General features: G+C 37.8%; 1 protein-coding gene across 4 annotated transcripts in view; it reads left to right on the forward strand.

The window, feature by feature from the left end:
• The window catches only part of GRB10 (growth factor receptor bound protein 10), a 2,734,830-nt gene that overhangs the window by 1,601,108 nt on the left and 1,118,467 nt on the right, over positions 1–15,255 (forward strand). For all 4 annotated transcript variants that reach the window (XM_044064795.1, XM_044064794.1, XM_044064798.1 and 1 more), the window contains one exon: positions 8,019–8,235. In XM_044064795.1, coding sequence (XP_043920730.1) covers positions 8,019–8,235 — 217 coding nt within the window. The remainder of the gene's footprint in view (positions 1–8,018; positions 8,236–15,255) is intronic.

A 15,255-nucleotide genomic window follows, 5' to 3' on the forward strand; every position in this document is an offset into this window, starting at 1 on the left:
ACCTCCCTGGGCTACAAGATCGGAGAGCTCTTCCATGTCTCTTTTCTTGTAGTCCAGGGAGGCATGCCTCAGGTCATTCACACCAACATGGACAATGACAGAGTCATATTTGTACTTGGTTGTGAAGTGACCTGAGTGCATGGGTTATGTGGCAGATCCTGGCACCCAACAGGCAGCTGACAGTAACCTTCTCCTTGTTTAGCCTGGTAAGTGGGACATCAGTGTGCCTGACTATAGAGTCACCTATGACTAGTGTGTTAGGTACGTTGTTTTGCCTAATATATTATATATGTTATAATATATATATATATGTTTGCCCATAATATCTGAATAAGTGAGTGGGATTTTCATGACAGCATCAAGGAAACATTTTCCTTCCTTCTGTTTTTTTTTTCTTAAGTTTTGGATTTTTCTTGGTATATTGATTGGTTTTCTTAGTATATTTTATTTTTTATTTATTTTCCATTTGTTTACCAGGTTAGTCTGACTGGACACAAGATGACAGTTTTCAGCGGAGGCTGGGGGAGAAAAGCTCCAGATACATAGTAAACAATTATAAAAAAATAATAAAAATAAATTATACAAACACAGTTATTTTGTTTAAAGAGCATAGAAAATATAAAAGGTGTAAAATCAGAGTTTTACAATTGATGCAGCATACACAGTGGTTAGAATATTGAGAAACAATTAAACAAGATAATATATAACAAATATACAACTGCTTGAACATAAATTCAGAAAGAAGTTTCCATAGACAAACAGGGTCATAAACTAGAACTCATAACTATATTGATATGATTTATATTGCATTTATCTTGTTTTAATGATGGTATGTGTGCATTATTGTACATGTCATATGTGCACACATATTTGTATTAATCTATGTATTTACAGTATATCGACAAAGTACTGGGTCACATCAGAGGCTTGGGAGGTTAAGTTAAGAAACTGAGAACTGTTGTAAAGCTTGGCACTGAATACCATAAGTTCAGGTTATGCTATAAGAGAATAACTATGTAAAGATAACCATGTCAGCAGCCAGAATGCATTATAAACTGAATGTTTTACTGTGCACAATAAGAAATGGATAGATTGGCCCAAACTCTGGACTGATGTGTGTGCTTTTTTTTTTTATTCCTGGGGAAATGCTATTCAGAAGTGAAGAGACATATAGGGGAACAGTTTTAGTGGCACACCAGGCTGTTATTTTTTTGATGTCTATTGTCATCAGGTTTGCCAGATTTCCAGCCCCCCAGGTAGGGACAGAAAAAAAAGAAGGTCTCTCATGGCAAGTGAAGACCAAAAAAAAAAAGGTCTTTAATGCGGAACATGGTTCCACATTAAAGAACACTGGCTCTGCACTAAACACGGAGCTTCTCGTGTTTAATGCATTGCAAGTGAAGACAAAAAAAAAAAAAAAAAAAAAAGGTCTTTAATGCGGAACACAGTTCTACATTAAAGAACAGTAGCTCAGTACCTCTGCACTAAACACGGAGCTTCTCGTGTTTAATGCATTGCAGTTCTGCATTCAACACAAGTAGCTCCGTGTTTATCGATTTTTGATTGGCCCGTATACCAGCATATGGGCCAATCAAAATCACGGAGCTTCTCGTGTTTAATGCGGAACACAAGAAGCTCCGTGTTTAGCAATTTTTGATTGGCCCGTATGCCAGGTATATGGGACAATCAAAAAAAAAAAAAAAAAAAAAAACAAAGAAAGCGGAGGCTGGCCGGGATTTAACCCGGCAGGGCGAGACTCGGGATCAGGCTGCTGATCTCGGGACAGTCCCGCCCAAATAGGGACGTCTGGCAACCCTGATTATCATGCAAAGCTGCCAAAATAGTTGAATCTACCCAAGCTGGAAATGTGAGACTGTAGCCCACTGAAGGAGGGGAGATGGGAGGAGTAACTTGGCCAGGAATTGAAACTTGCAAAACTGCTCCTTGTGAAAAGTCTTTTTTTATCTCAGTAATTTGTTGACACTTTTGCAAGTTTCTTTCAGAGAATGTGTAGTACATCAATAGGAACAACATTTGTAAAACTCAGCACGTACCAGTCAATGACACATGAGCTGCAGACTCTCAAACTTGGCATTTTTTTTCAGGTGGTCCATTCTAAGTGAATGGAGGTCTAGTCTGACAACAAATGGTAAGACTATTTGTTCTCACAGTCTGTGCATTGAGACAGATTTATATTTCCAAAGGAATCACAATGTCTGCCCCCATGAGGGCAGAAAAGAGTAAAAAAAAAAAAAATTAGGAATGAGCACTTATTTTGCTGCAGGCAGCTTTAGGAAGTGCAGTAAATCATGGCAAGATAAAAAATATATGTTTTTTCATTGTTTGCCCGTAGTGGTCCTTTAAGTGAAACAGCTTGTGTGTGTGTGTGTGTGTGTGTGTGTGTGTGTATGCTAATTTACCAGTTTCAGGCAATTTGTACTATATTTATGCAGGTCTACTGTTTTATGCTTTAAACATTGTTTTCCCCTCTGGCATATCTCCCAGCATCTTAGTGCAAGAATTCCGGACAAAGCCAAAAAGTAATGTAGGTGGGGATAATAAAGGCCTAAAATCGGGAATAGATTTTAAATATTGCTCTTGCAAGAATGTTGCATTTTCTTATGGATATGAAATCTGAAGTTCAAATATCGTTATTATTTATTGACTTCAATCCACAGTGATTTAAATACAACAGTTTATAAGAAACCTACACTAAGAACTACATATTTACATTGTACAAGCATGCATCCACATTTTACTTTCAAGAATGTAGTGAAAGGGCAAATGATTAAGTATTCGAGGATGAACACAAACAGTACTATTTTTGAAGAACAGATTGAGAGCCTATGTTATGATTTTGTGAATCGAGTTTACAATGTAGACTGTGTAAATTTAATTAAAAATTATGTTGGTCTGCAACAAAATCAAAAAGTGAACTCTTTTATGAACACAGATCCCATAGATTGTACAAATTTGAACTAAAATGGTGGTATTACTGAGTTAAGGTTTACCACTAGTTATGAGGTACACTGAAGCGTTTTTAGAATGTCATTAAGAAGAACTGGTGGATACTGAAAGAAATGAAAGCAGTGAAATGCTATCTCCCTCTAAATCCAAAGGTTGTCTATAGGAAAGGTAAGAATTTAAAGCAGACGTTGTGCTCTAACGATCTTAGAATGAAAACGTACAGCAAAAGCGGGCTACCTTTCCATGTCATAACTGTACTGTTACAAAGATTGAATATAGATTTAGTAGTGATACAACCTTAGCTGTCCCATTATTGCTAGTTTTACAAGTAATAGTTTTTTCCAATTTGTCATATGCTACTTGACAATAGTATTAACCACTCGTGTATATTACTGACTCATTCTGTATTGGTAAGACAAAGAGAAAACTTAAAAAACGAATTATTGGACATATGCTGGATATAAAAAGATTAGTGACGACAAATTCTTTAGCGGAGCATATAACAGAATGATGAGATAAATCACTTTAAAATTTGCAGTTTTAGAAGTGGTTAAGATCTGTGATACATGTGGGATTTTGGTAAGCAGAACTGAAGCTCTAGAAGTAAAATCGATGAATATTTTAAGGTCTTATCAGCTACCAGGGTTGAATGAAATGTGTAATTTAAAACCATTTTTAAAAATGTGACCACTGAAATAATGTTTTGTTTTGTTTTAAACTAGGATGTTTATATTTGACTTCTTCTTCTGGCTTTTCCCGATTAGGAACACAAGTAACCAGGCAAAGTCCCTCAAGAACGTCTTTGGAACCAAAATTAATCCACCACGAAACAGGAGCACAATAAAATACTAGTGTTTATTAACGCATTTCCAAAAATCATACGCGTTTTCGTCCTATCCACTGGACTTCATCAGATAATTCCATACATTCATAAAATCACTTATATACATCCTACTTTGTCACTATCCAATCAAAAAACATCAATTAAATTCAAATGCACAAATCAATTTGTATCTAAAAGCTCATGAATATTAAAATTACTATTACTTGCTTCTATATCTAAAACACATAGATTCCTTTTAATACACAATAAATAAATTCACATTAAAAAACTTTAATTTATGTCTATTAAATTTTATCTAAAATTAAATGCATATATAAATATTGAAGGGGCTAAATTCATATCTCTCTATTTTATATATATATATATATATATATATATATATATATATATATATATAAAACTAAATTAATTAATTAATAAACTTCACATATAAAGAGAACATATTAATTAATACAACAGTACCACCTATTGATCAAATATTATATTGCACTTAAAATTACATTTTAGCTGCCTTTAACTTCAATAGGGGTAAAATTGATATATATTCATTTAATCCTGGATATTTGTTTGCTTCTAGTGTAACTTGCCACCTTAGTTCTTTGTATCCTATGGTGTCCTCCCATGGTCCTCCCCTAATATTACTCTTTATATGTTCTACTGCAAAAAATATAATTTACTTTCCTCACATACCTTTGTATGTTTATACAACGCATTAGTTTCTTTCTTTTTTATTATATCATAGGTATGTTCGTAAATTCTTCTTTTTAGGGTTCTCTCTGTTTTACCTATGTAAAAGGACCCACATTTAACACAGGTAGCAAGATATAGTAAACCCTTGGTATCACAATTATATAGTCCACTGCTCCTAATCCATCTACCTCTGCTTTCACTATATATATTCTCTTTGTTAATTATATACTCACATTGACTACACTTCCCACATTTAAATGTACCTCTTTTATTAAGGTCTTTTCTTCTATTAGACTTATTATTTTCCTTTTTCTTATATTCTTATATTTTCCTGATTAGGGGTCGCCACAGCAGAACTCCGGTCCACTAATGATTGGCAGTAGAATTTTACGGTGCCGAGGTACCAGCTCGATGCCCAACCTTCAACGAAGGCACGCCCATTCATGCATATTTTTTGAACGCCACTCGACCGTGGGGAGGACATGCAGACTCCACACAGAAGGCGCTCCAGCCGAGAATCGAACGGCAGAACCTCTTGCTGTGAGGCGACAATGCTACCGCTGCACCACCGCGTATTTATATTTGACTACTGTTAATTTATTTGCCTTTAAGAGATGATTATGTTAATTAGGATGATGTCACTGAATGGTTATTTCAGAGGTTTTGTTTTTTACTGCAAGTTTTAAACCGGATGAAGCACATTGTGTGAAAGCTGTTGAGCTAGTTGTTCTGAAGTTTATATATTAAATCTGTGAAGTACCTGGAAGTTTTTTGAGCCGTTCTTTCTGTAGAGTTTGATGACAAACACTTGTTAATTATTATATTTAGTCAAAATGTAGAAATCAGCAACTAGAAGCATAACTGTAATGTGTGGAGACCTGTAGTTATGCTGCAAAATCGGGAAAATGATGGGACTGGTAAACACTGCTAAGCTCCATTCGACTCTAGTCTCATGATAAAAGTGTAGCGCTGGTCACTGCTTGCCACCACAGAGTGATGGTAGAAGTAAAATAGCTCTAAAAGCGCTCTCATGACATCTCCAGCATTTTCTACCTGCTTGGGGAAAAATTCGCTGAAGTCTGCTTGGGGTATAAAAAATAACTCTGCAAACACTTCCATGCAAAAACCCTAAACCCTCTGGACTTTGTTGCATAATTGGAAGCTGTTCAGATATCCTCCCATTTTTCCTTTGTAAATTTATTTTTTATTTTTATTTTTTATTTAACATTTGTTTACCGGGAAAGTCTGACTAGGAACGAAGCCAATTTTCAGTGGAGGCTCGGGGAGAAATGCTCCAGACATATGTATTTGTAAAGTGGGGGAAAACCCACATGAACGCAGGGAAGACATACAGACTCCGCACAGAAGGCAATCCAGCTGAGAATCGAACCAAAGAACCTCTTGTGCGAGACGACAATGCTACCACTGCACCGTCCAAATTGTCTTTCTTATTTATTTATTTTTACATTTTTTTACCGGGGAGGTCCAACTGGACAGATCGGTCTGTTTTCAGCGGACGCCCGGGGAGAAAAGCTCCAGAACAATTGCTAACATAAGATATTTACATGAGCATTGTGGTTTACACATTCAGTTAAAAAAATATAGCAGATAATAACATGTGATTGGATAAGATATTTACATAAGCATGGTGGTTTAGACATACAGTTAAAAGTATAGGAGGTAACAACATATGATTGTTGTTCATACAATTTGTTTAGTAGAGATAATCTTGAAGATGTACTGAAGATAAGACAAGAAAGGAAAAACTAAAAAAAGGAGGAGGATATAGACAAGTTCATATGAGGTGCATTGACATTTTAAGGGAAAGCTTTTCAAATTAGTCTCGGGGAGAGTTAGTGGGTATAGATGGGACAGTGGGGAGTTTCTGTTCTCTTTTCTCAGTCTTGTCTAATGTCCACTGGTGGATTCTTATAGTTATCATGCATTATTTTATGTGACTTGCTAATTATCTCTCTTTGAATAACCCAGAGCTGGTGTTTTACTTAGCCCTGCCCTTTCCCTGTCTTTTTGCCTTTATTCTGTTATCAGTTCCTGGTAGGGGAGGCAGTCTCTAACCTGCAGACCAACATTTATCTTCTTATCCGTATCCCTCTGTATTACCTTTCATTCCCTTCTTATTTGGTTCATTTGCTAACTTCCTGCAGTAAATCCAAACCCCCTCTTGTCTGTTTTCTATAACCCTGATTGTGGTCATCCCTATTGGTAAAGGCTTTCTTCATCCCCATGTTGGCTTAGTACTTAGAATACTTTCAGCTACTTTATGAATGTAATATTTTATTAGGTTGACTATGTTTTTAAGAATCTAAAAAGATGCTTTTGTGTGGACCCAGTCCTGGTGTCCACTGACTTTTCTCAGTCCTTTATGAATTACAACAACATATTGGAGATTGTGTTATGGACAGTATTCAGAAGATTAACAATGAAGAACACCCAGTCTGCTATTTAAGTTAAAAATTAGGAACTTCATTCACCTAATTATTGAAAACTGGGAAACCCGGGTTAAATATGGCTAGGCTTGTAAGGGCTCTTGTGCCGTTAGCCTAGTAATCTGCTATGAACCTATTCAGCAGTGCTCCGGTATTCACCAGTACAATGTGTTTGATCTGTCTAGGGCTCACAGATCTTCCTGCAGACTAAGTAGCTTTCTGGTAGCTTCAAGCCATTGGGGGAGGGGGGTATCTGTAACATAGTATAATGGCATTTCTGAGAATTGTCTGTTGGCTGGTGAAAGAGACTTTGTGTTATTTTTGTTATTGAGTGTCCGTTAACTGTTACTGCTTACCGCGGTGAAACTTCCCAGAAAAGACTCTTGTCACCTGTTCTAATTTGAGAATAGAGTTGTGAGTATTTACAGTGTGACACCTAGCAAGATTAAAAGACAGAGAAAAACTTCTGAGTTGTAGTTTTACTTCCTTTAGAACTGTTGCCAAGAACCGATTGCAAGGTGTTATCAAGCCTGGCTGTTCATTTCTATACCACCTTTCTAACATTATGTCATAATACTGTGTGTGTGTGTGTGTGTGTGTGTGTGTGTGTGTGTGTGTGTGTGTGTGTATATATATATATATATATATATATATATATATATATATATATATATGCATATACACACATATATATATATATATATATATATATATATATATACACACACACACATATATATATATATATATATATATATATATATATATATATATAAATAAAATGTATATGTGTGTGTGTGCAAAGAGAGAGCGCAAGACCAAATTCACTCACTGTTTTCTGACAACTTTCTCAAGAAATGGCAAGTAAGTTGTATTTAGAGTCAACTGTAAACACTGAGTTACCAATTTTCACATCATTAACATATTCCATTTATTTCAATTAGTGATTTTTGTGGTAAAAATAGATAATAAACAATGAAGGATATTTGTTAAAGTAAAAAGGGAAAATGTATGTCCTGCTCTTGTATGAGAATTCTGAAATAGGCTTTCCTGTCTTTGTTTACTTTCAGAGGATGATGTGGACCTGGAAGCCCTGGTCAATGACATGACCTTATCGCTTGAAAACTTGACCTCCACAGTCAGTACACAGACTGAATTATTACCACTCCTGCCAAATGGTCAGTTCACACGCAGCTATGTACCCACCTCAGGAATCAGTCCGCAGCAACCAGCGTCTCCAAGGCAGAAAGTACGCAGGTCTCAGCCTATGCACATTTCAGCAGTCAGGTACGAGAAAGCTGTTGTTTTGACAATTTCTTACAGGATAGCATGAGAAAAAACTTGCCATAGATATATTTGATTTCCAGGTTTCAACAGGAGTAACGGCACCATTCCAAAAAAAGTTAAAAACTTGTGAAATATTTTTTTTTTCATGCAAACAAAGGGAGTTGTTCGTGTCTGGCATTTAAAAACAGAATAATGAATCTAAACATTCTACCAGACTGCATGTTGAATACAGTATGCTCAGTACATGTATGCATTCAGATGTCCATGAGTATAAAAATCATACACTAATTGGAAAAAAATGGGCTGGGTCACTCTGTCTGTCCTGCTGTTTCCTTCATTCCTGTTTCACCTGCTGAGTTGGCATGGTCTTCAGTGTTACTGTCCCACTGCTTTATTGTGTACCTTTTTGATATCTTCAAAGTGCAAGTGCAATTTTTGGTCTCTTATCTTCTCGCAATTCCAGTGTCATTTTCAATCATTTTATGCATTTTGCTCCCATTTGCTGTCTGTATTATTCTCTTTTCAGATACTCTCTTTACAAAGCAGTGTATTTCCATTATCTTTCTGAAATTTCTGTCAGTGTTCTCTATTTAGACCCTATTATACACACCTAGTATTCATGTTAAATAGTTTTCTTAAAAGATTTTTTCCTCTCAGAATTTACAATTTTACGCTGACAGTTCTCGCAACTTTTATAAACATAAACCACCAAATCTGAAATATGCGCTAAAGTTGGTGTGGAGTAACAAAGTGGTCCTTCAGTGTTCATATTTCCTAATTTAACACAAGGGACTACTCAGTTTTTTCAGTTCAGTAAATTTATAAAAAGTTATCCTTTAAATATTTTGTTAGTTTAGAAAAAATGTAACCAGTTAGGTTTTTAGCGCTATTCTACGCATCTACCAGCTCAATCCTCCTTTTGGGTGCCCAAAGCCAAAGCACTGCGTTTTTCCTACAAAGAAATGTAGGAGCATTTTATTTATTTATTTATTTAGTTATTTATTTTATATTTGTTGACCGGGATAGTCCGACTGGATACATGTCCATTTTCAGCGGATGCCTGGGGAGAAAAGCTCCACACATAAACACAGAAAAGTTATATATACAGTACATAAGACACACTGTTTATACAATCTTTAAATCAGAGATGAGGACTATAAAAGTATGGGGTAACAAGGTAGAACATAGAGTTACATGACATTAGCACAATTAGAACGCATAATACAATTGTGGTATAGCTCTTGAGTCATGGAGATGATGCTAGTCAGGATTAAAGCAAGGACATAGCCAGTGCGATTTAAAATATTTTTTGAGTCTTTCGTTGAATAGTGTAAGTGAGGATTCTAGAGGAAGGACAGCAGGGAGTTGGTTCCAGGTTTTGCCAACTGAGTTAGCAAACATCGAGTCCCCAGCCGAGTTGTTAGATTTGAATGTTTGGACCATTAGTCTATTGGATGAGCGAAGTGGACTGAGGTTACTATATGGGCTGATGATATTTTTGAGTGCTGGTGTATTATCAGGGTGGTAGAGTGCTTTATGAGGTACTATGAGCTGGTTAAAGTGTAGTAGGAAAGGTAGTTCAAGCCAACCTAGAAGATTTAGGTTGCGACAGTGGTGTGTCCTATAAGCTGAACCAGTGGCAAATCTAGCGATGTGGTTGTAACAGCAGCATAGTTTGTCAAGTTCTGTTTCGTGCAAGTTTGTGAATAGAGGAGAGGCGTAGAAGAGGGTGGATAGGAGATGAGAGTGGGCAGTAGCAGTTCTTGCAAGAGGAGTGAGGAAAGGTTTGAGCTTGTAAAGGGATCCATGTTTTTTGTTTATGGTTTTGATGGTTTGATTGACCGAATGTAAGATTATTGTCTACTATAACTCCCAGGAGTTTGATTTGGGCTTCAGGGGAGATAATTGTCCCATTATTAGATATTATGGTAATAGGTGGAGGGTTGGACTCACAAGTGGGAGTGAAAAGGAGCAGCTTAGTTTTTTGGGGGTTTAAGATCAGACTGCGATTGGTGAGCCAATTTTCAACAGTGTTGAAAGTACTCTGGGTTAGAGTCAGTAGATCTGCCGGTGAGGTGCTGAGCAGATTAACGTGGAGCCATCTGTGTATTGAATACATGTTGCTTTAGGAATACCAGTGTGAAGGTCATTAATAAAGATGTAGAACAGAAGGGGTCCTAGTATAGAGCCCTGTGGGACTCCTAAGGTAATTGGTAGAAAGGAAGATAGCTTATCCTACCATAGGACTGCCTGTTGTCATCCAGACAGGTAGGATTGAAACCATTAGGAGAGAGTGGTAGTCTAAGGAGATGGCATTCGGGGTATGGATGAGTAGCTGGTGGTTAGCCATATCAAAAGCCTTGGAGAGATCTAGAAAGAGTGCAGAGGAAAGCAGGTTGTTACTACGGTTATGGTTAATGACAGAGAAAGAGAGAAGAGCTGAGGTGGTATTGTGGTATGGCCTAAAGCCATGCTGAGAGTCAGCCAGCAACATACTTTGAATGAGGTGGTGCATAAGTTGTTTATGGACACATTTTTCCATAATTTTAGCTAGTGGTGATAGAATGGCTATGGGTCTGAAATTTGACAGTTCTATGGAGCTAGCTCCTTTATGTAAAGGTATAATATGGAATATTTTACAGAATGAGGGGGTGGAAGCTTTGGATAGGGTTCTATTGATCAAGATTGAGATAGCATAGGCTATGACGTCAACTGATTTTTGCAAATTCACTGTAGGGAGAAGGTCAGCAGCCAGAGTGGTAAGCTTTAATTATTAGTGTGGTAGGAACAGGTTGAAATTTAAAGAAGAGTGGAGTATTGGGTATATCATTATCTAAGATAGAGCAGATGGGAGTGAGTTGGCTGGCCAGGGTCTGGATAAGTTTCTGTGAAGAAACTATTGAAGGTATTTGCAGTGTCTACCAGTGATTTGTGGGTAGAGGCTAATGGGGTAGGAGTAAAAGTATGTCCTGGTTGAAGAAGTTTGTTTATACCAGTCCAGAACTTTTGGGGTTTGTTATGTTTTTTTTTTGTTGCAGATAGTAATAGATTTTTGTTTGTCTAGGATAATAGATTTTTTTGGTGTTGTTCCTTAATTGTCTATATCTAAGTTGGTCTTCTGGGTCTTTTGTTGCATGACAAGTGGCCCATGCTTTGTTTCTAAGTATGATTTTAGATTTGGTGTCTTTTGAGAGCCAAGGTGTGTTTTTTGTTCTGATAGAGTGGGTAGGGGCATGAGAGTTAAGGATGGCAAGGAATTTGGTATTGAAGTATTCCATTGCATCATCCAGTGGAAGTAGTTTTAGGCCAGACCAGTTACATAGTCTGAGCTCATTTATATTCTCCCTAACCAGAATGAAGTAAGAATACAGCACATTTCAGTAAGGTATTGCATTTCATTTTGTTTTAGTAGTAGTGCCAGTAAAAGTACTCTCATTTTTATTGATACTGGCATTATAGATGTGGGAGTCAGTAATGGTTTGTGGAACCCCAGCGTCTAACATTGGGCACCCTCTTTGCTGGATCTGTGTTCGCCTCTTTCCTGTCCTCCATCATAGTTTATCATTTTTTCCCACAAAAGTTCTTGGTCTCAGGAGCATGTGTCCCTATCATACCTTTCAATTTCCATGCTCTGGAATTTTGGACAAGAACAAAAATAATGGGGGAATAAAGGCTAAAAAGGAGGAACAATTTTTAAATATTGCTCTAATTTGCTTAAAAAGTTAATAGAACAGAAGCTTTTACATTAACATATATTTTTTGAAAAATAACAAGTGTAAAACTAATGTCTGATATTATTTTTTTTTCTGTACTCCTTTGTGTTTCACCAGAAAATCAAAAATTTTACAAGGGGCTTGGCAAAAATTCGAGGCAAAATCAAGGGCATTTGAGAGACATGATCTCTATGGTTATGCATGCTGTGATGTCTTGTACAGCCAAAGGAGAACGACCCCTGAGACTGTGACTTCTTTTCAGCTGCTTGCATAGATTGGATCTCATTCCTGATGTATATCATGGCAGAGTTACAATATTTGATGCCTGAAGCAATGAAAGCTTCTAAATGTACATATGGTCACAAAATAAAAACCGGCAGGCTACATTGGTCTTTTTTTTTTTTCTCTTCATTGTTTGAGGGAGGAGAAGCACATGCAACTGTGCCTTAAGTACCAGTGATTCAGCTCAGCTACCCACAGACAGTGAAGGGATAAGAAATTCACAGACTGCCACACTGCCTGGAAGATAGAGGCAGTTGAAAAAAACTGTCATAACGATTGATGTTATGGCAGAAGAAGACAAGCAGTCTTGTTTAATCTGCCCATTAACAGCAGTCTGTATTCTACCTCCCCTCTATTCCTGTCTTCATCTCCCTTTCTCCACCTGTCCCATACTATTTTGTATGTCTCCAGAGATTCCTTCTCCAGCTTCCATTCTTGTAGTTCATTCCGTGGGTCTACATTTCTCTCCATGAAGAGGTATTTTGCAAATCCAAGGCACTGATGGCAGCTTTGTTCCTCCTTTTCAGGCTTATCTCTTCACACCTTCCTGACATGATCTTATGTATTTGGTTCTTGTGCTCCTTGCCTGTTCTGATCTGTAATGAGAAGAACTTTAGCTCCTTTAGTTGCTGGCCATATTCTTTCTCCTCCAGCACACAAGGACTTTTGGTGGCTTTCCCGTGGAGCCCTTTCACCTGGCTGGTATGTGTTCAGTTTTCCCAGCAGCCCCCCATGTGCACAATATCAGTAGTCTTGATGAGGTGCAGGTAGACTACGTGCCCAGGTATTATTTTTTCAAGTGGTTCTGAATCAGATTTCTCTGACACCTGTTTCTGTTCAGGGAGCCCTGTTGTTTGCTTTCCTAAAGACTTTTCTCCTCAAGGAAGTCAACCATTATTTCCCTCTCACTGCTGTTCTTCTACTACGTCTGTGGTTTAGTGTATTTTTTTTTAAATTTGCCATCTTCCAGTCTACAGTAATTTTTGCAGTGGACAGTGAACCGTTAAAATCCTTGGTCAGGAAGTCTGCTAGCAGATTAGCCAGATAGTTGGGGAACCTTTAGAGATAGACCACATGGTCTTTGTATTTCATCCTCCCTTAAAGAATCAAGTTCCCTGTTAACCTCCTCCTTCCTGCTATCTGTGTACTGTTCTCTCCATTCTGGATGCTTCCATCCTCTGATGGCACCTCCCCTATATTTCCGTTGTAAAGGCTTAAGTGAAGTATTTATTCAGTAAAAGCAAGTAATCCCCCCCCCCCCCCCCCCGAGTCAAAATTGACCCATTATGACTGTATGGGAAGACCTCATAGGGTTTTCAAGGCATATTACAGAGGTAAATCTACATTTGGTACAGACATAGAGGGGGAACCACAGCTGATTACATCTGAAGGACCTAGTTTATTTTAGTTAGGGAAGAGGTGCCTGGTACCCTCATTGAATCTAGGCAGGGGCCTGAAATTCCTAGATTTGTCGAGGTAGATGTTCCTTTAAAGAGGAGACAGAAAACCATACATGCAGCTACTATGGCTAAGGATCCTCAAAAAGAGTAGCAGGACTTTACTGAGTGTCTGTTTAATGCCCCTATTGCTATGAATCCCCCACAGGAATTATTTGCTGTGCTGCTGCTCTTCCCTGGTCATCCATCATATCTCATAGGCATAGGGAATCTGAATCGTCTGATGAAGAGCTGGGCTTTGGTGAAGACTCCTTAGCATATTTCTCACAGATGCACTCTCCTTTGGCCCTGGGGTCTGATGAAGAAGATTCTGTGTCCCCTGACTCTCCTGATGAGCAACTGTCTTTTGGGGCACAGTGGGTCCGTATGGTGGAACCGTTTAAGTGGTACTGTTCCCAGGTTTCAGAGTTTAAAAGAAATGATATGAACTCTTGCAAATGGACTCACCTAGACCTTCTGCAGTCCCTCCTGTATTAGCTGCTCTTTTGGACACATTTACAGCAGCTGTTCAAGCTTTTGACTCAAACTCTGGCCCCTAAGAAGCTAGACAGATATTATAAAGTTCCTGAGGATCATAAATACATATATAAAACTCCTTCATCTGATCCTAGTGTTGTTTCTTTGTCTACAGATAAGCCATTCAAATGTCTTTCCTCTACCAAGCTTTTACCTTCTAACAAGGACAGCCATGCTATAGAGAGGTATGGGAAAAAGTGTATACTTCTGTTACTTTGGTCTTTAGGGCCATTAATTATCAGACCCACATGACTAGATATATCCTCGCTCTTATCTCCTAAATTTGAGGGGGGAGATTGACCAATATTCATGATTTGGACAGTAAGACTTCTGCTCTTTCTCTTCTAAGTTCTGCCTCTCAAGTAGCTCACTATTCCATTAAATGCAGATATGATGTAGCTGATGCCTCTTCTATGGCAGCTGCATCTGTTTCTGTCATGAGGAGGTATTCTTGGCTGAGGACATTAAGGCCAAGCTTTTAGATTCTACCTTAGACAAGAATCTTTTTCGTACTGCTGCTGCAGAAATGTTAAAACTCCACAGGGAAAGGGCAAGGTTATGTGAGACCTGTAATAAAGTTTGATTTCTCCTCTTCCTAAGTTCCAGAGGAACCATCCAATCTGTTTCCTTGTCTCAGCAGAGAACAGGTTTTTATCCAGGATGTTTCTTGTTCCCAGGAAGGGGGGGGGGTCTTGGAGGCCCGTCTCAAACCTATCTTTTGTCAACACCTTTCTCAGTGTCCTTTCTTTCAGGATGTTGTCTCTTCAGACACTTTTCCCTCTTTTGATTCCCCAAGCTTTTCTGGTCTCTCTGGATTTGAAGAACACTTACCTCCATATTCCTATTCACCTTCTTTTCCAGAAGTTTTTACATTTCTCTGTTTGTTTTTCTCATTATTAGTTTTCTCCTTTGCATTTTGGTCTTTCTACACCTCTAATGTTATTTACCAAATGTCTGGCCCCTGAGGTAATCTTCTGCAGATTTCAGTGAATTAAAATGTTCCCTTATTTGGATGACCTTCTAATTCAATCTCCTTCTCAGCAGCCCCAGCT

This window comes from Protopterus annectens, chromosome 3.part0 (genome assembly GCF_019279795.1).
Source record: "Protopterus annectens isolate FY-2018-M chromosome 3.part0, PAN1.0, whole genome shotgun sequence".
NCBI lineage: Eukaryota > Metazoa > Chordata > Ceratodontiformes > Protopteridae > Protopterus > Protopterus annectens.